The sequence below is a fragment of the Octopus sinensis genome, unplaced genomic scaffold (genome assembly GCF_006345805.1).
Source record: "Octopus sinensis unplaced genomic scaffold, ASM634580v1 Contig15364, whole genome shotgun sequence".
Classification (NCBI taxonomy): domain Eukaryota; kingdom Metazoa; phylum Mollusca; class Cephalopoda; order Octopoda; family Octopodidae; genus Octopus; species Octopus sinensis.
This window is the reverse complement of record NW_021833688.1, coordinates 5,304-31,063: the sequence shown is the minus strand read 5'-3', so window position 1 is coordinate 31,063 and position 25,760 is coordinate 5,304. Positions and strand designations below refer to the sequence as shown.

At 40.1% G+C, this 25,760-nt stretch overlaps 2 protein-coding genes across 2 annotated transcripts; both read right to left on the bottom strand.

The window, feature by feature from the left end:
- Positions 1 to 1,556: 1,556 nt before the first annotated feature.
- Positions 1,557 to 4,124, bottom strand: LOC115230336 (beta-alanine-activating enzyme-like). Its single transcript, XM_029800539.1, has 4 exons — positions 3,898 to 4,124; positions 3,431 to 3,620; positions 3,166 to 3,306; positions 1,557 to 1,655 (listed from the first exon to the last, which is right to left on the bottom strand). Exons 1-4 carry the CDS (start codon positions 4,122 to 4,124, stop codon positions 1,557 to 1,559), a joined length of 657 nt encoding a protein of 218 aa, XP_029656399.1.
- Positions 4,125 to 10,386: 6,262 nt separating this feature from the next.
- Positions 10,387 to 10,961, bottom strand: LOC118761571 (calcium uniporter protein, mitochondrial-like). The gene is made up of 2 exons (XM_036499619.1): positions 10,820 to 10,961; positions 10,387 to 10,787 (listed from the first exon to the last, which is right to left on the bottom strand). The coding sequence occupies exons 1-2, from the start codon at positions 10,934 to 10,936 to the stop codon at positions 10,572 to 10,574; spliced, it is 333 nt and encodes a 110-aa protein (XP_036355512.1). The 5' UTR covers positions 10,937 to 10,961; the 3' UTR covers positions 10,387 to 10,571.
- Between the last annotated feature and the right edge of the window lie 14,799 nt (positions 10,962 to 25,760).

Sequence of the window (25,760 nt, the reverse complement as noted above, 5' to 3'; positions counted from 1 at the left end):
TTTCTTCAAGTACGCTGATGAAATAAAAAATCTTGCTGCAGCATTTGACAGTCGATTCTCGGAACTAAAAAAATATGAGAAAATGTTTGAAACATTTTCTTCTCCATTTCATGTTGACGTTTCTATATTTTCAAATACTTTGCAGACGGAAATAATTGACCTACAGTGCAACAGTGAACTAAGACTTGTTTATCCTACTATATCCAAAATTGACTTTTATAAAAATATGTGACTGCAGAAAAATATCCCAACTTAAGAATTTTTGCACAAGAGTTGTAAGCTCCTTGGATCTACTTACGTATGTGAATCATTCTTTTCGAAATTAAAGTTTAGTAAAAGTAGATATAGATCTTCTTTAACAGATAAAAACTTAGAAAACCAATTAAGATGTGCAACTAGTAATTGTGAAGTTGATTTGAAAAAATTAAGTGAAGATAAAGAAAAACAGATTTCTCATTGATACGTATAATTGGACTGAATGCTATTTTACTAAATAAAATCTTATCTGTGTTGTTTTGATATCTATCCTTAGTATGTACATGTATATGCGGCCCGCGGAAAGGATTCATTTGGACAAAGTGGCCCGCGATGCGATTTGGGTTGGCCAGGCCTGCTGTAAGAGAATTGTCAACGCTTCCACGTGTTATAAGACTGAGCTTCATCAGCCTCGGATGATCGCACTGGTTTTGTTCATCCATTCATGTATATACAAACTTCATTGATTGACCTTCCAGTTCTAAAATTCAGTCTTGAAAGAATTGTAAAGAGTATGAATAGACATTCAATCTCAGAGAATTAGTCAGGTTACATTACAAAACTTGAAAGGACTAATCATCTATCAAACATACGACGTCCAAACTATAGCCAAATACTACTGACAAAATGTGCGCATATCTCTGAGTACATCACCACACAAACAGTGACAAACCTGGATATCTGTCCGAAGTACCCCAGTCCAACAGGAAAAATTATCGAATGCCCACTGCTCTTTGTGTCAAAACACGTGAGTACATCATTTTAAAACAGTAAGCAGATAAGTAGGGTCGTCCCCAGCTAATGTCATTCCTTCCATGACAAGACTCTACAGAAAAGAGCAGTGGTCATAATTGGCATTTCTAACAAACCAGTGTGGGATATTAAGACCAACATTTATAAGGATTTAGAAACAATCCCCAATAAATAATTCAAAAGAGATCTCTAGGTTGAGAGTATACGTGGTAATCCTGAGGGTCTTATGACTAATATGTTGCTTCTCACAATGAATGACAAAACTACGATTGTGATCTGCAAATTGAATTTAAATAAAGTCCAAGATTCTGAAATATTATAACAAAATGCTCAGAGATTCGATAGACTAAACTAAAAAACCTCAATTATTCATTATTTGATGCATTTTTCTGCTTGTCCTGCATTTTTTGGTGATCACCGAGTCTCTCCTGGTATGACAGACCTTCGTTGCCACTGTGCTGACCCACCTTTCGAATTTATTGCCGGATTTCTTAAAATTATTTGCGCAGTTTTCACTTATTTCCCCTTAAAATAATGACACACAAGACTTATAAATGGATGTTTATTTTATACATGTGGTTATCCCTACAACCAATATATATAGAATTGCCCGCCCATAGGGGAGTAGAAAAGACTTGTCCCTCCAACTGAATAGCCCCAAGGACAGTCCCCGAACAAGACTCGACAGCATACACAGTGCCTCCAGTAGACGCCACCACGAACAGGCTGGTCCCGTCCTCCCTCCACCCGAGGACAGGCGAACTGACCAGAGGCCCATTCAAGTGACAGACCCAGTGGAGTGTGCCATCATTGTACAGAGAGTACAGGTTGCCATCATTCGACCCCACAACCACCCCCTCTGACGTCACCAGAGAGCGTCCAAAGATGGGTCCAGTGGTGGAGTATTGCCAGGGGTGGTCTCCCAGCCGACGAATGATCCCATCCACCCTGCAACGAGGACATGGTTGGAGGACAGGACTGGGGATGAGAAGAGAGGACACCCCACACTAATTTTACTCACAATCCTCCCATTAATCTGAAATAAAGCAGTGACTGACTTTGTGACAGGAGTAGACGAATCCGGCGAGACAGGAAAAGTAGAGGAGGTGGGCAGTCGAGATGGTTGAGAGACGACACTCCCCTCGGTGAGTATGTCCACACACATTCGAGGTCCTGTAGGGATAGACAGTACATGTGTCTGCGGTGTGATCCAATGAAGACGAATGGCCAGTCGATTGCGGGAGTACACTTGACAATGGACAGTGTGTCATATTTCCATTTTATTAGTCCATTCTCGATGAAATACACGAAATGGTCGTGGCAGCCATAACCACCACCCCACCCACACAGGCAGGGGATGCCTCACTCGACCTCCAACTGCACTCGCCATATTTCACTCCCCACGTGTCCACTCCAAACACCCAGCCAGAATGTGAGCCGAACACGACCAGTCCACTAGAAATGACAGACCACGTTACTCGTCGATGACTGCTCCCCCATCCACACACTTGGCAGTGTCAAATCCCCACTCAATGGTCATCCCCCCACTCACCACATGTCCTCTCTTACTGCACTGTCTTATCACGTCCCCCACCGAACAGGCCAGAATGGACTCGACGTGGACGACCCCCCGACAAACATACACTCCAGTGCCACCACAATCCTGAGAGCATCGAGGGATGTCGAGGCAAGCAATGAGGAATCAGTCACCTCTCGATTAAGCACGTTCTCATACACCTGCCTGACTAATGTGGCCGTGTCCCCCCACCAACCCACGTTTGCCTACTTTATATAGACTGACTAACAATGGGGACTGGGGGATGTGGCAGACTGAGTGCACTCTGTCAGGACGGCAGTGGTTGGGGGGGACTCGACCACCTCTCTCATGGACACCCCTTCTCTCAACACCACAAAGGCATGGAGGAGTCCCCCGATCTGGCGGAGGGCAATTCCATCACAGGACTCCCTCAAAAGACACTCCACTCCGTCCAAACCACCCGCACTCCACACCGTTGATGACTCGGTCAGTCCTCCCCTGCACATGCACCTCCCCCTCCTCCTCCACCCATGTCCCCACCTATTGTACAACTCCCCTCCTTCCCGCCCCAAATATATTCCCCCCTCCTCCATCACCAACACACGTGATGTCAAACATGCCCCCACTGGAATATCCCCACTCCAATTGGCCGGGATTTCGAATATTGTGCTCCACGCTGACACTTCCGTGATTCCGTACAAATTGAATATCTGAGTCACATTCCCGGGCTCCCTCACCACCTCCCTCACTCCCGGAGGAGGCTCCCCTCCAAACAGGAGACATTTCAAGGAGGTGTTCTTCCCCAACAGTGTTCTACTCATTTCCCGCCCTCCAATCACACGGAAATATGTCGGAGTCATCTTTTCTCTCAGCTTACTCCACTACCTGCATTATTGACACTTTCGCCTCCAGAAGAACCGGGATTGCGGCTGAAGGTCTCATCAGGAGGTCTCTTCCTACCACCAGGAGTGACCCCCCTCCACTCAGGGCGCAGAACATGTCCACAATACTCGGATCGAATGTGAGTGGGGCTGATAGAAGCACCACATCTCCATGTTCAATATTTAATATATTTCTATACAATGAATAATCAACAAACACTATTTAATGTTTATAATTACTAAACAAGTGCAAATATTAGTCACTCCCCATCTTAAAAGCAACAATAATACAACACATTATTCATCAAGAATACTAAGGACTGCCTATCAAAAAGCGCAGAAAACATCCATCCTTGTCAGGGGGGTGACATTCAATGACTATACTAGGAGAATGTGTGCGCCTCTCTATTGACATACATCAATGCCGCCATGTCATGTGGCGACTAATTTTTGAGGCCCAAGGCCGCTAACCGAAAATCAAGAATATTGGGCATAATGCAGTCGAAGGGCACCCTTATTATCTTGGGCTGTGCTGTGGAGCCTGATGTGGTGATAGCATAGGCAATGTCCGCGCTCTGTTTGGTCTGAGTGGAGTGTCGGTAGTGGACACAAGAGATGTCAGGGAGGAGACCCAACTCTGGGAGGGCAGTGCAGTCCAATTCATTAAGGAAATATTCCTCGTGAATAAGAATAGTCATTTACAGTTGAGAACATGTCTTGTGTGATAATAAATCGAATCTCCAGACATTTTAGGACGTATTTTATATACCAGTCTGGCCAGAGTAAGTCGATGGTGACAAAGGGGGAGGTGGCCGACACTCTGTCAACACTGAGGAGTGGGGATACCCGATATATATGGCCGGGAGGTGTATACTACGGGATATGCATACTCCTATGTATTCCCCCTCCCCCGATATTAGATTGATTGCTTTGGATATCTATTCTATGTGGGTTATATGTTTATACGGTACTTTTGTCGAAGTGGTCGCAGTTTTTTTAGGCCTTTTAAAAAATCTAATAATTTTGAGGTGGAATATATTATATTTTATTTAAGTCGCTCTATCAATAAATTAAAATATTATTAAATTTTTACTAATTTATTTTCTAATTTTTTTAATATTATGGCGAGCATGTACCTAATATTGATAAAAACTGGACTATAGGTCACATGGAAATTCTGTTGTGGACTTATGCAACATCAAATTCGACAGCTCCCAATAAGTAAGGAGGATGCAGTGCATTTTCTGCAAAATGTGGATATCCTTTCAAAATCACGTATATGTCCGAAGGGACATCAGATGGAATTAGTCTTGGGACCGAAGCTCAAAGAGGAGCTGTAAGACATCATCTGGGATTTATTTCGCAGGTTTTTTAGTTAGTTATTTTTCACAGCTGCAAAACTTTGATACTAAACTGTTCAAATCAATCGACGGAGTTGTCAAGTACCTAAATGAGGCGATTTGCTGGGTAGAAACTATTTATCCCAAAATGCACTTACCATCACTTCGAAGAAAATCTCGACCAGGAGATAAAAATTCTTATCAAAAAAGAAACTTTTTTAAAAGAATCTAATTTCTTCCCGGAGGAAGAAAAAAACAAGAACCTCAACGATACCACTAAGAAAGCATCCCAAAGAAGATGGAAAAGCAAATCAAAACGCTTGGAAAAAAAATCTGCCAATGCACGTGGAATGCTTTCAAAAAATTCAGACCTGCCAACCATTGCATAATTTCAGAACAGAAAAGTCAACTTCGATTGAGTAAACTCATGAAATTCAACGCCGGAATCAGTTACAAAAATCATCTAAAGATAAACTCATATTACGTAAACAATAAACCAAAGAAATCAAACTCACCCACTTATATATCCCCAGTACAAAATAATCTCTATCCTCTTGGACCAGACTTGATTCCAACAACCTTGCTGAAGCATCTTGGTCCCATCGGAATTGATGCAGTGACAAACATTTTCAACTCTTTATTAACCAAAATCAAATACCAAATATAAAAAATTCTCTTATACGCCCAATTCTCAAGCCGGGCCAACCGAAGAACGTCCCCTCTTCCTATAGACCAGAGGTTTCCAAGCTTTTTTTTACGCGCCTCCCTTAGAGAAAAAGTACAATCTTGCGCCCTCCCTTTATATCCATAATATAATACAATTATTATTTTATCAAAACAATTTTTAAAACAAAAGTTAATGAGATAATTTTTTTTCCATCTTGGCGCAAAGTTTTTCAAATCTTGGTGTCATCGCAGAGAGTGCTACTCTTAGCTCATTAGTCACTACTAAACGAGTTCGATATTTAGATTTAATTGCAGCTAGTGCAGGAAATGGTTTGCAGAATAATAGATCTTCTATTATTGTACTTTCTTCAGCATATCTGACATATGCAATTAAATGTGCATTTTTATTTATGTCAGCTCCCTCATCAACTTGTATAGCAAATTTACAGTTACGTAGTCGAGAAACCAACTGATCACAAAGATCTTCAGATATGTCATCAATTCTTCTAGCGACTGTGTTATCAGCAAGCGGTATTTGCTGTAATTGTTTTGCATAGGATTCGCCAAACATTGCTTCAACCATATCGATAGCTGCTGGCAAAACTAGAGTTTCTCCGATATTGTGCGGTTTCTTGCATTTTGAATCCTGTAAGAAACTTTGTACGATGCTAGTAAAGCATTTGAAGAGACAGAAACAAGTTTTTTTAAAGATTTCGTTTGGTTATCAAACTCTTCTAATTTTCTTTTAAAAAATTCTTCAGACTTATGGACATGTTCAGAATGCATCGTTTCAAAATGTCTTCTTAATTTGCATGGCCTCATACTATCTGCTGCAAGTGTTTTGAGGCAAAGCAAACAGAGGGGTTTTTCCATAGAATCAACAAAGATACGTGTGAATCCTAACAATAAGTAAGATGGAAAGTATTTTCTTGTCTGGAGTGGTATTGATTATATTCCAATCATTTTGATTTTTGAACCATCGTCAAAATCTTTATTATTCGTGAATTTTCTTTTGCAACCACTCAAGAATTTTATTCATGTGTTAAAATTATTTAATTGTCTAATAAATTAAATAAATTTTTGAAAAAATATAATTTTTAAATTAATAACTCTTATTATCGGAATATAGTCACGTTTTTTACATAGATATAATTTTCGGTACTTTTGTCGAAGTGGTCGCAGTTTTTTCCGACAGCTCCCAATAAGACAGCTCCCAATAGAACTGAGTAGGGATAGAACAGCTCCCAATAGAACTGCTCCCAATAGAACATCAAATTCCGACAGCTCCCAATAGTGACTGCTGGAAAGGTTAGCATTATTTGATTAACATTTAGGGTATTAAACTGATCAATGTTGAAAACGGCTACACACACGAAACCGTTAACCATAAGTAAGGAAATATAATATATTCAGAAAATTCTTTGTGGATCCAACGACGGGAGTCACACCCAGACAGAAAAAAAAACGAAAGAAACGAAAGAAGTGGGGAAGTGCAAAAGCAAGAATAAAGCTCAAAGAGGAGCTGTAAGACATCCATCTGGATCTTATTTCGCGGTTTTTTAGTTAGTTACTTTTCAGAATTTATGTGGCGAAAAAAAATACAGAACTATAAGGAATCTTTTGCACAGATTGTAAAAGACAAAATTCCTTCTACAGTCCTGGAAATTGGATGCCGCGTACTAAAAATGACTAAATTGGTTAAATAAATTTTAAATATTTTTAATAACCATTTAAATTATTGATAGAGGGTTATAAATTAAATAATCATTTTTCACAAAAAAATTAATTAATTTTAATTATCTTCTAAAAAAACTGCGACCACTTCGACAAAAAAAATGTTTCTGAAATATTTTCGCGCCTCCCTTGACACGAGTCAACGCCTCCTAGGGAGGCGCGCCCCCCATTGGAACCTCTGCTATAGACCCATCTCACTTTTATGTTTACTGAAAGTTCTTGAAAAACTAATTCTCGATTTGATCACCCCCTATTCTCTCCCTTACATACATCCAACATGGTTTTAGGAATAATTTCTCTAACTCGAACATCTTACCACATTAACCCAGTTCATAATGGTATGTTTTAAAACTAGACCTCATCTCAAATCAATTGTATGCTCAATCGATCTTCAGAAGGCCTTTGATTCAGTTTCCAGAAAGATACTGACTCGAAAAAATATTTAGCCTATCCATCGACTCGAACATAAAACTTTGGCTTTCAAATTTTCAACGGAAGGAGAGGACGAGTATGCCTGAATGGAATCAAATCAATCTCAAGATTGCTTCCAATCGGAGTTCCCCAAGGCTCCACAATTTATCTTCTCTATTCAATTTATACCTATCCGACATTCCTAACCATGAAATGGAACACTCAATCATTCTCGCCTACGCTGACGACATACTCATTGGATCACGTGATCAAGATTTTTCGAAAGCTTCCAAAAAAGCCCAAGATCTCTTATTACAAATTCGAATTTGGCTATATCAAAACAGGATGAACATCTCCCCGGAAAATCGTCCACTACCCTATTTACGTCGGACAAAAGACTCGGAAGACGCATTGTTGATCTCTTTCTGGACAACGAAAAGACCCCATTCACGAAGAACCCTAAAATTATAAGGGTCACTTTTAACACCCACATGTGTTTTTCTCCCATTTAGAGAAGGCCATCGGATCCAGAGAAAGATTGGGCTAATCAATTCGATACTTGACGGACTAAAAAAACCGTTCCCGGCTCTCGGCACTTTCTTCAAACAATTCCTTGACCGACAATTGACATGGGGAATTAATCTCTCATGGTCCAACAGCCTTAATGCCGAGCTGCGGCTAGCATAATGCAAATTTCCAATTTGAACAATATTATTCAAGTCCGCTTGACCACCTAATAAGAAAGATGGAAAGGGCTTCTTAGCCATTCAACAGGACCAACTGTCAAAAGACCATCATATGTCAATTATTAACCAGAAGCACATCACCCCAAGCAGAGGTCCATGTCGAGGGTTACTCATAGGACCATCTGACTTCTGTAGAAGGGTACGGATACATATGGTTCTGGGTCTAAACTGGTCATTCTCTCGCATGTCTTGGAAAAAGTTGGAAAAAAACTAAATTATGAATTTTGATCAAGTCTACAGGGGAGTGAGTATATTTCACATTGTCAGCCTATTCAGATCATTCCCCAACATAACTCACACTCCACGTTCTACACAAAGCACGTGCTTGTATTATCCTGGTGAATATACATCATAGTAACATAATCTAATCTGGGCTGGGTCGATCAATTCTTTGATGTGTGATAATATGACAGTCCTTAAGGCAGCCAACACCATTCACATTGAGTGTTATCATTCTAATAATGTTAATGTCTGTAAGTATTAATATCACCTTCTAATAGGGCCATTAATACTGATAGAGAGGAAAGCCGGACGATCGCCGAGTTATATACAAAGACGGGCGTTATGTTTCATAATGCAAGCTTCGTTCTTAGAGGTCTGTTGCGATTATTTATTGCCAGGGAATGGTCGGTGGTTCGAAGGAGGAGTCTCAACTCACTCGATACAAGACTGAGCTGTGTCGAGCATACAAGGAGTCCGGCTACTGTAAATATGGGGAAAAGTGCCAGTTCGCCCATGGAGTGCTCGATTTGAGGAAGATGGCTCGACACCCTCGCTACAAGACTGAACTCTGCAAGACTTACCACTCAAAGTTTTACTGTCCATATGGTCCTCGCTGTCATTTCATACACAACGAAAAGACCCCCAAGGATTCGTTGTCTGATCTGCTGTCTTCTCTCAGTCTGGACGACCACTCTCTCTGGGATGGAAACAAATACCAAATCAAAAAGAGGACTTTAAAATAAAAAACCAATTGAAAGAAAAGATAAAATAAAATAGAAGCAAATGTGAAAAACGTTCCTAGGAGTAATCATCACTACTTGGCAGATTTTTGGTTATAAGTGTAGGAAATGAATTATATTTGTAATTAAATGTTTATTAATAATTTATTTGAATTTAACGTTCGTTGTAGCTAACGACATGAGTTTAAAAAATTGCAATAGTGAGTCTGCCATTAAACACAATACTTCCATCCTCGAAAGGCTTTGGACAATCGTCGCCATTCTCTCAGGAACAGTAGCTGGAGTGCTTGGTTTTACTGGACTCTATGGACTGGCGTTTTATTTGATTGGGTCATCTTATTTTTTGGTAATTAAACATATTCCAATAAATAGATTCATTTGCATTTAAGTTTGAAGTTCAGCCGAATTAAGGATTATTTTGTCTCCAGAACCGACCCTTTCACTGGAGGCTTTTTCAGTGGGATTTTAGTCTGTTTATATTTTAATTTGTTTAGACCTATGTTCTTCTTTGGACTTTTTTTTACGGATTTGTCCACGTCTACTAATTATTAACATTTTACTCTTGATTACTTAGACTTTTATATAAATGTTAAATTAAACGGGTGTTTTAATTATAAATTGCAGTTATTCCGAGTTTAGTTCATTGAGCAGATTATTATTTGGGACCACATGTTGCTCAATGCACGGAACTTTTCCAATCAGGAGGGTAGTTCTCATATTTAAGGATGGAAACTATTTAATGGTCAACGGAAACAGTTTAACCAGATAAAATTAAGTCGATGATCATTTCTTATGCTTTGATAAGCGAGAATTAACACGACTCAAATGATACCAACATAGAGTAATAATGACGAAAGATCAACAAAAAAATAATATATTAAATCCTTTCTCTACCTCTCATACAAATATTTAATCGAAAGAATATATATAGCAATAGTCAGAGGCAATACTCTGGCTATCTGCCAATGACTATTCTCTTTTGATTTAAATATATTAAGGATTTAAAAAAAAGCAACAACATAGTCGGACGACACTTTTAGCTAGAGAATACATTTCAAAATATTAAATATTTAAGTTAATTAATCAAATTTTATGCTCGGATTTAAGAATTTGAAGCTGGAGAAAATTGTTTCGGAGGGCTTCGAGATTTTTGTTCGCTTCAGCCAATTGAGAGGTAAGTTCGTTGTAAACGTCGACACTCAGCCCATTTTTAGCGAACATCTTATGGAGTGCCTGGAGGAAATGTCTATTGCGGGCATCCCTGTAGGTATATTCCTGCCATCAGATCATCCAAATACCTGTCGCGTGACCATGTAATATGCATAGAAGAACATTCCAGTGACATATGTGACAAAATAGGTGACCGGCTCCATGATATCCCACGAGTACTCAAACCATGTAAGTCGAGCCAAAACACCAGTTTGGAGTCCCATAAACACTAAACCTAACCAGCCAATGGACTGTGCCCTCCAATCGGCAGCTTTGATCATTTGATTCCTACTCTTTCATAAATAAGACCCAAATGCGACAATACCCGTTCATATGGTTCTAATTCCTTGGTCAAAGTGGCAATCTGGTCTGTATATTTCCTTTCGATCGTCTCCTTGTGCGCTGTCACATTGAACGTACTGAATAAGTCAATTAATGACATTTTAAATTTATCTTCAACCGAGATGACCCCATTTGGTTTGTCTACGGATGAGGAAATATACTAAACCACTCTCGAGAAGGGGCTCGACTGTATATCTCTTGTCGTCGATGATCATGTCGAATGAACTCCTCAGAAGTGTCTCCAGAGGAGTCGACTTGGCCCACTTTATTGAGTCTACACTCAGATGTTAATATTACCAGAGGAGTATATCCCAATTCGTTCGATTCCTCCGTCCTCGTTTTTGACCGACTCAATCAAGTCCCCGACCGTATATCCGTAGAGACGGAGAGTAAATCGACAGAGTTCGTTTTTTGAGGGAAGGGGAAGATATAGTACTGGAAAAGTTCCATCGTGGTCCGTTTTTACTTTGAATATTTATTTATATTATTTGGACTTAAATTTATAGACCGATCTCGAATTATTCCTTCCGAATCGCTGGAATAATTCCTCAAAATATTGGCCAAATTCAAGGCTTGTTGTCTCCGAACATTTTTAACTGAATTTACAATCGATAATCGCATAACTACAATAAATGATATATATTTATTTTGAAATATTTTTACCATTTAAAATTAAGCAAGTAAATCAAATTTCCAATAATTCATTTTAAAGTATTTTTCGTTTAGCAGCTATTTCAACTACTCGATCAGTCAAAATGTGATACCGTCATTATGGAAACAAGCACTAATAAGGCCGATATTGAAACCTGGCAGACCTAGAGATGACCCTGCGTTTTTTAGACTTGTGTCTTTTATGCTTCATAACGAAAATCGTAAGCAGTGGTGTCATTCCAACCGTTAGTTCTTCCCGTACGTTGGCCTCTCTCATCGCAATATTGCTTTGTAAACACGCGGATTTGACCCAGAAATGCATTTTTATTCGATCATTTTAATTCCGCGACAAGGTTATGATTTCTCACATCTATTTTCAACCCTGCGGTCACATTTTTGTATCAGTAAGTACTTTTTTAATTGCACGCATTTCCACTACTTTGGTTGATATAGTGGATTGAATCAAACATCTGATTTTGTCGGTTTTTGCAACTTTCTAGCAATTTTTTAAAAGGAAATATAAAGCTTTACTTCTTTAATTTTGTTCACCCGGCCACTCGTCCACCTTCCGTAAATATAGTAAAGCTGTTTAATTCTAATAATGTTACATTGGACGTAGTTTTCCTTATTGATAAATCGAGAATTTAATTTACAGTTCCAATTCTCATCCGAATGGTAAAATAAATGTATCGAATATATTTTAATAAATCGATTTCCATTTTGTCATGTTCTTTGTGGATGTCGGGAACATATTGTTCCTAATATTCCTCTACACACTACAAGGAATCCCAATTGGCATCACATTACTATAAATTCACTTTCCTAGGGATATGTAGTGCCATTCCTCTCTATCTGCAAGAGGTTGGGGCTTCCTACTCGCAGCAGTCTTATTTTAGCTTTGTCATGTGGCCTTTTAGTTTAAAAATCTTGTGGGCCCCGTTTGTCGATTCAATATTTTTCCGAAGGTCTTATTAGAGCAATATTGGCAGGTTCGGCCGGAGAAAGAGCTGGCTCATCCCCACTCAATATGCCCTCGGGCTTATTTTCATTTTCCTCTCCTTCAATATATCCGACATGCTTGGTTTAATACTCACAGTTTAAAATTCTAGTCAAAAAACAAATACATCGACTAACCTACGCTTTCTCTGCCGCTTCCATTCTTGCTGCCACTCAGGACGTGGCCGTCGACGGGTGGGCCATTTCCATTTTGCCCAGGTTTTTATTGATATGGAAAATGACAGGAATTTGCTCAGTTGGGCATCCACGTGCAATGTGATTGGCCAGATGTTGGGGATTTTTATATCGCGAGAAATTTTTGTGTCCTTGGAATCTGCAGAGTTCTGCAACAAGTATATTTTCACGAGTCCTAAAAATCACGGGATTATGACATTTCATGGTATTTTGCAGTTTTATTTTGGGATTTCTTCTTTTTTGGGGAGTGGTGTTCCTCGGGTGTACTACTTTCATTTTACTGTTTAAAAAAGAGCGAGAAAACACAGAAATAATTTCATATCTGGATGTTTATTCTGGACTGCTATCCGTGCTTAGGAAACCAGAAATGCAATTTTATATTTTTAATCAGCTTGTCTTAAAAGTAGAGCTTTGGGTGATTTCCAGATCGCGTATGCACCCATCGAGTCGATTTTTGTATTGAAGTTGTTGAATGCGGGGGTGAGTCGGCACACGATTGTGCAGATCAGTGCCCCCCTCACACTTGTCCAAGTCATTCTCCCCTTCTTCATTGAGCAAATGGGGCTCAGTCTCAAACCACTCCAATTCTTTGCAAATCAGTACAAACTGAGACTGTTGATCAAACTCCCACAACTCATTTTGTTTCTGTGGATTTTTTGTAGGACAGGCCAAGTCACTTCGGCGATGATTGGTGGAATATTTGTGGTTTCGATGGCCACCGAGGTGACTGGGAATGCCATATTCTAGATTATCTCGACCTGTATGACTGTTTCCACGATGGCTTTCCACACCAATGTGAGCGACCCCGTCATTGGTGGCTCCTACATGACACTCCTCAATACTGTTGCCAACTTGGGATTCGTCTGGCCCTCCACTCTATTCCTCAAATATGCCCAATTCTTTGATTGGAGGCCCTGTCTCGGCTCCCGGGTTTATTTCTTTATATATTTCAGTGTGTCCAAATTGATGGCATTTTAACAATGACCACTGTTTGCCTGCTATGGGGAGTTTTGTGGATCAAGTATTTTTGCCCGGCGTTTGTTGGGATCGAATCGTCAGGTTCTCACGTATGGCAGGTGCAAGGCCTCAAAAGACGGAATGTTTGCAAATAATTTTAGGCAACTCTGTTTAATAATATATCTTGTCGTTGCAAATTATACATGTTTAATTAAATTAGTTTCTTTACACAAACTGTCATTTTGTGCCGAAGTTTTTATCACAAGTGTAAATTGCGTCATTTTGTGAATATTTGGAATTTATGATAAATATGCTGTTTGAGTGCAAACCGAAACTTAACGCTGTGCGAACGTCTTTAAGTACGAATTATTTCATTGTGGCATTTTTAATTTTCACTTAATTGATTTAGCAACTGAGTAATCTGTCCTGCCGAATTTATTTCGTGAATAATTTGTGCTTTTTGGGTCAATATTGCATTCCAGTCCACTAAAGTACGTTATTTTGGTAAGAAATTTCCGATCTAGCCGCAATCTGTATGTATTGCCATTTTAATTAAAATATATAATGCAATGAAATTTATTCTGAATCATTTTAAATCAGTAGTATGAATATAGTTAATTTAATTAACTGAATTAAATCTATCAATTAGTCTAATAATTGAAAGGTCTATAGGGAATATGGCCACAAGAATACCCTAATGAGAATTAATATAAATGCAATCAATTATGCTATTAATAATATTTTAAAACATTTAATAGGAAATAATAGGCTTTATGTGGATAAACATACCACATTGATTGTTGAACAAATAAATGTTTGGTGAAAATACTTTAAAAAGCGTTTTTTCTGGAGGAGCAAACAGCACGGATACTTGCTTTGCAGTGGGGAACATAAACGGCTACGACTTTATAGTTGAGAGCCCCTAATAACTGGCAGGCATATGGTTCTGGTTCTAAACTGGTCATTCTCTCGCATGTCTTGGAAAAAGTTGACGCAATTGAGTGCAGTGAAGGAGAAATAAATTGTGTCACTTGTAGTAAATGCTACGGAAAAGTATTTGCTGCTATCCGACGTAGATTGCTGTCTCCATCAACAATGTATTGATAATCCTCCAGCCTAACGACCTGTCCTCGCAGGTATTGTGTGAATACAAGCACAGGACAACTATTCCTGGAGAAGGGTCACACATTTCACTACCAGTCAGCCAGATTCCATCACATTTGTCGAATTGGACTATTTCGGTATGCCTAATCACTCATTCAAGGGACTAAACTACTTGTTGCGGATAAGCGGCATGTTGAAATGTGGGGGTGGGATGACCTCGCTTCCCAGTGGGTCCTCAATTGGACTAATTAGTAATCAATTCCCTTTAATTACTCCAGCCAGCTCTCCTCTGTGCAAAAACTGTCATTTTCCAACGACGGGTTCTTCTTTGCGTCACTCTGCAAAGTACTGGCAGTCATTTCAGGTCTCCAGGGCGACACTGATGTTAGAATTTGGTTCCGTCGGCAACACGAAGACAGTTTGGAGAGAATCAGTGGGGATGACAAGTCAGTCGATTTTGACTTTATAATTCTCCACCATCCATTCCCAGTGACGTACATATCGTGGAGACAGATCAGCAGCCACCAAATGGCCCCGTGAGTGCCTGTTCTTAAATTCAGTGGGACTGTCCTCAACCTTATTCTCACATCCTCCGCCAATGGAGTTGGCAGAGTTTGGCAGCAAAGTGTGGAAGGTCAATCTAACTTTGATGTTCCACCCCTTCACGGACGTCGTCATTCGTTTCAGCAATTGCGTACAAAAGCATTCAGGCGTATCAAGAAAGCAATGTAATTCAATTGAAGCATTTCAGGAATAAAAAATCTGGGAATTGGGGTATAAGAAGCCCTTCAATTGCTGACATAAACGCATTTGCCACTGAGATCGCCATATCTCACAAATTCCACATGGTCCAGAGCATATTTCTGGGCAACAAAGAGGGGAAAATGACATTTCATTGGCTGAATAACAAGAAAATGGCATTCAATCTCCAATTAAATGCACTTGTCTGCTACAATCACTCAGTTGAGTATTCTGATCACTGTTAGCTTTGCAAATGTTCATCACATGATGACCGGATTGTGCTAGAGGAGTCTCCTTCCACTCCGAGTGAGATTCTCTTCAATTGTCTGGCCGATATGGTTGTCCTTGACCTGTAACCAGGCAGTGTTCGACATGCCATAACCTGTACAGTGAGATATCCGATCTTTTAAAGAGTTGGTATAACAGTAGTGACCTCATATTTGCTGTTAATCATGCAACTGGCACTTTTATTATTTGGGAATTGAAGTATATGGACTCGACATTGATCGACAGTCAGAGAAGTGTGGAATGCAAACATTTGATTGGTCCACAAAAGTTATTTCAGAGTAATCAGTTCGAATGTCTGTCCCCTTTCATCAAGACATTCGAGAACCATTATTATATCCTCCCCAATTTGGAGTCCTCATACCCTGAGTGTTTCGATTGGATGAAAATGCTGAGAGAGCCCTGCATCTTCATAGTTGCCCGACACTCGGATGGCACAATCTATCAACTCCAGGCCAATTTCCAGCTTGAGAACAACCAGGCCACCATTTCGAACATAATTCCCGTCAATCGAGTGTGTGGCCACTGCTATGATATCCGCAGCATTAACCACCACCCTTACCTTCCACTTATTGTCTCCATTGCCTATAATCACCTGGTTGGGACTTGTTTCTATTTTAGAGGGACACGTCTGAACTTATTCTGTGGATTATGGACTCTCCTGGCTATTTGTATCAGAAGGGGCCAGTTGGTCTCCACGAACTAGCCCGTATCAACAATTTTTGTCATCTTTCATACGACAAGGCAGCCTGGTTCCCTCTGCGACTGCCTGGATATAGTTCGGATGAGGGAATTTATTCTCCCTCTTCTCTGTTTGTTGTCCAACGAGACAGTCGATTTCTGATTTGTCAGGCAGTTGTCGATGTGAGATCACATCTCAACAAAGCAGAGGTTCCCCTCTTTCCATAGTCCTAGCGAGTGGAGAGGCCTCATCGCCCTGTGTTGGTCAGTCAGCAGTCAGCCATGATGTCGGGTGCTATTTTCAAGTTAAAGTCAATAAAGGACAACCTCAAAGTACATTCAGATATATATTGTTTAGGAAAATGGGCAAACAATATTTATGCACATTTACTATAAGTATTCTGTCACTAGACAAAGCTCTGACGTGAATTCTTATCACGTCCAGGATGAATTGACTGGATTTTCTCGCTCTTATATTATGGTGTTGATAACAGAGTTGGATGGCCAGCAATTTGTGTTGGAGGCTTATGAAATTGTAGTCACTGCCAATAAACCAGAAGAAACCACATTTTTGGTCGACCCTATTGTGAAGGTCAAAAGAATCTCATGTCGCCATTTTAGTGGAAATGGGTCTCCATTGTTGCATGTCAAGCCAACTTCTGACCACAATGCTTCTATTTACTTTTCTCGCTTTATGGTCCCATCCTATCTCTTTGCCTTACTTTTTGCGGATGGGGAGGTGTGCTTGTGGCATTCTGCCATTACGAGTTATGGAATCGAGTTCTCCCCCACAAAGAACGTGTGTTCTATTCCCCAATCAATTCATTTAACCTGTTTTTGTCAGGAATGTAATTTTTAGCCTTCAGTGCATTCGAGTTTGCCTATGATGGAAGATTTGCGTTTTCCACGTTGAATGAGAAGGATCTTACTTTGGAGGTGGGAATCTGGGAGAGTGAGTCTTCCGGGGGATTTGACTGGAATTTAGAAGCCTCCGTGACCGTGAGCGACCTTTTAATGTTGTTTCATTTAATTAAAGCTCAGTTATGGGTCACTAAATAGGTGTGTCAATATGAGCTGGCTGCCTACCATGAATGGCTCCCACATTCTAGTTGTCCTCACCAACTCGAATGTACTTTTACCGACTTGATTGAATTAGGTCTACTTCTTTTCAGAATCATTTCTCAGACAAGAGAGGTGGATTCTGATTGCCCACGTCAAACTCTTCCAGACGACTAAAATGTCGATTTTCGGACTTGTAAGCAAGTTTGGGGGATTTTAGTGTTTGGACGGGTCTTTGATGATTGCCAACGGAAACGAGGCATTTCTGTATAGATCAGGACAAGATGAGTCCGACATTTTTGAACAGTCACGTCTCCACACTTGCATTCCCCCAATCTTCCATCCCCGACAACTTGTGGCCTTGCTCGGACTTGGGAGGACTCATTGTGTCAATCGCATTCTCAAACACCTCCTTGACTCGATTGACCGAGCAATTCAAGACAAATCTGATTTGACCCTTCCACTGTCAATTCCTGTTATGCCTCTTCACTCAATCTTTGCCGACCAGGAGGCTGAGGACATGGGAAATTGTGGGAATATTGAAGAATGTGGTTTATTCAGTGAGTCCGGGGAGCAGTCGGAAAGTGATTCCCTCAATCTAAACAGCGAGGACTCGGGCTCTATACATTTTGCGGAGAGAAAAGATGTTCCAGACAATTTAGAAGAATTTGCAGTGTCTGATGTAATTTATGCAGGTTATGTTAGACAAAGCGACTGTGTCGTTATTTGGACAAAATCCAACTCAAAGGACTGAAATCAGAAGAACAGATCGAATTAAAGTCATTTGCAGAGTGTTGTGGACAAATATTCCTCAACCTTAAAAGTAATCCATTTCAGACACGTGACTAATCAGAGGGTCTCGATGTGGCATCAATTCGTTATTGCATTGCATTTTTTACTTCCCGACGGAGGGGAGTTCCCCTGGACGAACACTCCTATTTCTGGGCCTACTATTCTGAATATAAAGAAGACCTACTCAACTATATTCCCGGAGTGGCACAGGGAAACTTGTCTTGGAAAGATTTTAAGGAGGCTGGGGCTGTTTGGTGGATATCCAGTGTCCCACTTCTCCGCAAGTATGTGGAAATGGTATCACATGCTTGTCGATTTGAAAGATTGCTCGATGTCAGTTCCAGAACGAGGGTGACCCTTTGTCAGTAGCAATTTACTACATGGCATTGAAAAAGAAGCTTGTGATTAGATCACTCTACAAGTGAGTCTATTTTCTGTATTTGAGATCATTAAATGACACTCGAATGGAGGCGTTCTTTGCAAATGACTTTGACGAGCCTCGTTGGAAGGAAGCTGCTAATAAGAATGCATTCTCTCTACTCACTAAAAATCGCTATATTCATAGCGCCGCATTTTTTATGTTGGCGAATGATATTAAGAGTGCTATTGAGGTTGCCCTCCGACTGGACTGTTCTAGATTTGTGTCTTCCGTCTTAAGGATTTGCAGTTGGCAATGCTGATAGCCGTTCTGTGGGAGTCGGACACATCCTCTCTGTCGTCGCCCACTTTTATTGACCTCGTCAAGTCTCAGGTGGTGGAAAATTCCCAAGCCAGCCCTGTTCTTCGCTGCATTGGCTGTCTAATAATGCAGGTTTCTCATTACTATGATTTGTAGGACTACAAGGGAGCCGTCCTCTCAATGGCAGAAGAAGGAATTGGTTTCATTCCCCAAGATACGGATTGCTCCAGATTGAACATGTACCAATACCTCACCACCTACAAAAAGATTAACTTTTCGGACATGGTGACTGTCGCAATCATTGGTAGGCATGGACCGGCCATCGGCGGATATTGGCTCGACTGTTCTTCACGGTGGCCTATGCTTATCTGCGCAATGGGAATCCTCACATTTGCTTTGAGATAATGCAGCAGAATGGACACGTGATATATCCCTATTGTAATATTAAGTTGTTTAACGACATTTCCGTGCAATTAAATCACCTCAAGTTGATTGGGTGCCTCAAAATACTGGCAAGTGAAATTGACGGCGAGAACATTGGTTGGCCCAATGTATAATTTGACAGGATTTGAGGACAACCCGATGGCATTCAAAGAGCATTTCCTCCATTGGGTATACGCCAGTGCTTCATTCGTGAATGCCACATTCATGAGGATATGTATTTGTTGGTCATGCATCAGTTAAATAGCTCATCCAATGCTCGAGAAGGAGTTTATTACTGATCTCTCTCTCGTTCCGGGTTTTCAGAGGAATGAATGTTCCGAGGAGTCAAGAGTCACTGATTGGCTTATATCTAATCGTTCCTTCCTCCACTGTCTCCTGTCGTATTGCAAGTTATTTGACACTGCCTCCTTGATTTGCCTGACTGCAGTCAAGACAGAACTAATGTTGTTAATTCAGGCTTGAGTGTTGTGGGTAGACTGGTGTAGAAGCTGGAGCACGTGGCTGTCACTCATTCTTTTAGCAAAGAAAGGAAAATAACTTCAGCAGTGCCTTATATTTTTGCAAATCAGTTGTGCTATCAGGAAGTGCTGTTTAACCCCATTAATTTCCTCCGAACCTTAAATCAAGATTTGCTCTCACTTTTGGTAAACTCGTACACTTCAGATACTCCGGCTCAGGTTTGGCTAAGTCCGATTTTCCTCAAGGTGAGACAAATATTCAATTTGACCAAAACACTGTCTTCTTCTCTCTTTCAGTGTTTGGTCGATTTTCCAGGAAATGGACTGGACTCGCAGGGAATTGAGATTATTGCCGACCGGAGTGAAGGAAGCTCATCTTCGAGGCAATTCATGTCTGTCCTGGTGGAGGACATGAGGCATAAATTGGCAGCCAACCTGCCACATGCGGACATTGAGCAGTACACCTCCTCGTGCTTTGAAAATTGGCCTTGTTCTAATTATTTAATAATGTCAAGTCAATGTGGACGATGCTGACAATTCTGGACTTGGTGGTTACGTAATATTTCTGATCGAAGTTTTCTCGACTGTTTATGTGGCACTCGTGTATGTAGCCCTCATTCGAAGTGATTTCGAACTGCTTTATTCACTCTTGAACAGAGTTTTCCCAATTTTCTCCTATCATTACTTGTTTGGCTGTTCGGTTATGTTGGCGGATGACAACAAATGTTGATTATGCCATTCTAATCACTAGATTACTATTGTAGGCCACAACAAACACTTTTGGACTTTTTCCTACCACAAGTAGTTATTTTTCTGACTTTTTAGTCGACTAACGTTATGTCCTGGAATACTGCAGATTTGGACGAGTTTTGGTTATTCTAATTTGCAGTGTGGGGGAGTATTACTCCGTGTTGCTACATCTGGCCAGTCTTGAATATGCCCGTTTCCTGCTCAGAAAACTGTTTGTAATGCTGCAGATAAACCCCAACAGTAATTTACTGGGTGACCCATTCCAGATTTGATATCCGTCTCCATCAATCTGTTTGCCATCGATCGGATGCTTAATACTCTCGCCGAGAGAAAGACTGTGGAAATTGCCCACTGGACTGGCCCGTCTAAGGAGTTTGAGAGTGTTCTCAAGTTGAATGACAGTCGCAATATTTTCAGCAAATACCACTTGTTTATCTCCGGGGAAATAAGACCAAAGTGTGTTTATCGGTTTACTCTTAGAGAACTAACTCCCTCTATGAACAAACTGTGGGGTATGCTTGTGAGGAAAAGGTTTCTAAGGAGTGTCTTCATCAAGAACGTGTACACAAATATAAATGCCGAGACCAAAGTATATTATTCTCAATGACCTGTAGGATGAGAATCTGCGCTTCCATCGAGTGATTGACCCCAAAGAAGGCAAGATTACTTCGTTCTGTTTCCACGAGGAAAGGATGGTTGTTTTAATTTGCAGAATTCACTATCTTTGGTTCACGGAAATGGATTGATCGAGGTGGACGTCACCAAATTGTTATATCCCCCATCGTGGGTGCTCAATAGGTCGGAATATGACATTGATTTGCTTAATTGGTATATTATCCGTGATCAATATAAGTATCCTCGTGTCCGACGACTATGAGGATAAAGCCACTCCTCTCCCCCAACCAGAAATATCCTTCCACGAGCACATAAACCGTTTCGAACCAGTTATAGCACGTAGTTAAGTATAAGGGTTTAAAACGGAATAATTCTTCTTCATTTACCAAACTATGTGCACTTTTAAACCACCGACTTTGTCAGTGACGAGTTATTGTATGAATAGATGCAAGTGGACACTCCAATGGGGTCGTCAAAGTGTGGAGTTGGGGACGGTCCAAGTCAGTCCATCACTTATTCGAGTCAACTCATGGAAGCATCACTCAGATGAGATTATGTCCGTCTGATCCAATGCGGGTAGTTTACTCTCATCCTTGTAGATATCCGTTTCTGACTCGAAAGGATTCCTCAGGGCGTCCCAAATGAAGCACCACATTGTCGATAGTTCAATTAATATGGTTTAATACTTTTCTGATTGGTAGCAAGTCCACAATTATATGCATGTCACTGACTTTGACTATTTTCTCTCTCCCAGTACTTTGGTATTCGCTGGGAATTCAAACGAGGGGGCCTGCATATCGATGTGGGACCAGCTCATTCCCCCTAAAAGTGGAGTTCATTTATGTAAGTTTCCTGAGAGTTATTCCAGTTATGAAGAATAATTTTGGTCTGTTTAATTGTGTTAATTATGCCTCTCAACACCACGTTTTGCTGGCTGGCCACAGTTCTGAGGGATTATATGTCATCGACTCCAGGAATCATAAGCAACTGGGCAGGATTAAACTGGAAGACTCCCACATTACTAGTCTGGCTGTTCATCCAACTGAGGACTATTTCGCTGTGGGCTGTAGTTCGGGAAATATTCAGGTGTGGGTTGTGATTGAGTGGTAGATGTATCGAATGGCTGACTTTGGTTTGTTGCACTGCATAAAGGCCGCTCACTCTCGAAATTCCATGTTCAAACACCACTCGGGGGTCACTGAAATACAGTTTTGGCCTTATGGTTTTATGACTTCGAGTGGGAAGGATGGGACTGTAAGATTTCACGATCTTCAGAGTCTTCATAATTTCCCACACAATTTAATCTAATTATCTATTTTAATAAATTATTTATTTTCGTTCTCTCAGATTTGATACCAACATTTAACACACTCTTAACATTGTTTATTAAGGTCAGCTCTCAATTGTATGTCTCTTTGACTAATCGACAATAAATATCGACGAATGATGAACTGTACATTTTTTAGCATCAGTTAAAAATATATCAGACTCAGTATTGTTCTATTAAGGATTTGTGCAAAATCAAAGTTATTGGTGTTAAAAATTTGATTTCGTCCGTAAAGGCCTCAATTGTAAAAAGTAAAAAAAGATTGCCAACCGGATGTTGTTGTTACCAAATGTGCAAGTTGACTGAATGCATCAAATTATTATATCCCTTTACTTAAAAGCTAGTAATTTATAGATCCGCACAGGCATGAAATACACTTATTTTAAATAAAGAGGAGTTAATTTTTAACTAATCGTATGTAGAACCAAGGAATTTTTTACTTGTTTTTTTTTTCTTTTGTGGGTTTAAGATAGACAATCCAGTTCCGCAGTGAGTATTCGTGACGTCCCTCGTCAAGCCTTTTAACAGACTTAGCCACTGTGTCATCCGGCTTAGTCTTAAAATACTGGCAATAAGAGAAATTGCCGGCCGTTTTGAAATAATGATTAACTATGCAGATTTTAAATATATAAATTGTTTATTTAGGTTACAAATAAATAAAATAAATAAACAAAAGCTGAAAGTCACGCTTTCGTTGTGCTATATGATAATTCAAAATCAACTCGCGCCTGCAATAGAGGTTATATAGACAATAAAGAATACATTTGAATTATAAATTAATTCTCAATTCATTATTTTCCAATAGATGAATGAAATGTTTCAAGAAGAAACTGAAAATTTAAACCCGGGCCACTTTACCGACCCCGACAATTATATTCTTAGCCTGGAAAGCTTAATAAAATGTATAAAAATCCTCAAAAACAGTCAATTTAACCTCGATTTGTGTCCAAATAAATTCACGGAGCTCATAATGTCAGTTCTCTGCACACTCGACTTCAAGGAAGGTCATTTTTCAGCATTTCAAAGCCAGAACCCCCGATTCGAGTATTTGAGAGCATCCACGGCCTCATTGTGGACTACGACCGATGGGCGAGTCAGGAATTGGCCAGCATCATTTCATTTCAATGGGTAATCTGCATCGACAGACTATCACTGGCCAAAACACGAGGCAGCAAGTTCTGATCAGTCCGTAGGTTCTGGCGAGGAAGACGTTTTGTTGAACGAATGTATCAACAGAAACTGTTTTGGGAATTTATGTTCGTTTCTGGGGTCATGTCAACACATTTTGTGGACGGTTTTTGTGGTTTCTTATTTTAGCCTGTTTTTGCCGAGAGAATTAATTCAATATTGACGGATTTTATTTCGTTGTATCCATTTACTGTCCGGACTGTTTGTCATTTTGTAGATTAAGAAACTGCGCGATGCCTCTGAGGGGAGTATGGACTACCGCAGTTCCTCCCATTATATTCGCTTCTTTTCACTTGTATTTATTTTTATCAATTGAAGGTGATTTATTTCTATGAAAATGTGTCTTTTCCTTTCGGGTCGGACTTTTGGGCAGAACACGAGGACAATTCATCAAAAAAGGCAATATCCACCAAACATGTGAACACTTGTGGTTAATTGGCAGGAATTTTTATATAATTTCATAATATATATTGGACAAAACATTGCCCAGTTTCATCTCGTCCATTACTTCAGGATGCTCAAATCTCTCTGCATCTCCGGAGGATCCGAGCCCTCTACGTGCTGTTTTGAACTGCTCCTCTCAGACTTGTGTCCCACCGGTTGATTTATTACTTCATTCCAAGGTGTGGGGGCAGGACAGTTGACGTGGCACACCATCATCAAGGCAGTTCATGATTACTCCAGTTTGTTCAATACTAATAATATTCCTGCCATATCTGACGATGATTTGGACATATTTTGTGCTGCCTTCGACCTTCTTTCTGCATTAGCATCAAATGTTCCGTGTTGGATATTTATCATAGAATATCAAAGTATTGACTCAGGTTGAAGATTGGCGGGAAGGGGTCTCTGGATGTCTCTGCGATTTCCTGACCGTTTTATTTCGACTTGTGTTTTGGCCGACGTCGGCGACTTTGAAGGCCAGGACTTATGATTTGCTAGCCAGTCTTCTTTATTCTCAAAAAATGTCAAAAATAATATGGAATGCCTTCAAGGGCAATCTCAACGTGCAACAACACGTGGGCGATTTAGACTGGGGAGACGTCAGAAATGAATATTTCGATTTGGCCGGGTCTTTTGCCGCATTTGGTGCGAACATTATTCTTTCTGATTGTTCCCCTTGTTTGTCATTGGAAACAACTATTTTGGACATTGCCTCCTTTCATTCTCGCCAGTTCTCCAGACTAATGACCACAGATTTGTCTCCCGTCGACGTTTCCACAGTACAGATTGTTGATTTATGACCATTAGTGGTCGTATTTGGAAAAGTGTTCTCGTTTTTTGAGCATCTTTGTGTCAGAATTTGCAAATGATTGCATTTTTGAGAACTGTTCTTTTTATTCTCAACTAAACTCGTTTTTGGCCAATAATCTTCACGATTTGGTATTTCCTGGCGTTAAGTTTTTGTAGATCACCAGGATTTTGGGATTGAGTTATGATATCATCTGTAATGCAAGTGCTGCCCATCGCAGTTTTGTTGGGAATATTAACTTGATAGAATTGGTTTATTTTGCTGCAGAAACATCCCATAATTTTGTTGATTTGTCGTTATCTCTGCTCTCAACTCCGGAAATTATCTCTCGCGTTAAGACTGGGGAAGACCTCACTCATGGCTCATCACTTCCTGTTAATTCGTTGTTGACTGTTGTGAAGTAGTTGTTCTCTATAAACTTTAGATTTGTCCAATTTTTTCAAGATTTCCCTTCTTTGGCTTTTTCTTCTTTGAAAGTATTAAAACAAATGTACAAAAACGACTCCTTTAACGTAGAAGACTTGTATTCCACTTTTGACGTAGTTCTTAGCATTTGTATGTGTTAGGATGACTGTAATTTGTTCTGTCGGACTCTGAACGGTGCTTTGTCGTCAATATTCTCTCGGGTGGGTGACATGGAGAAGGAAACACGTGACTTCGATGTTCATTTTGTGGAGGTGGTGGTCGATGTGATTATTTCTTGTTGCAAAAAAATTATTCCTGGAAAGAGCAGTCGAATTGTATTGGGGT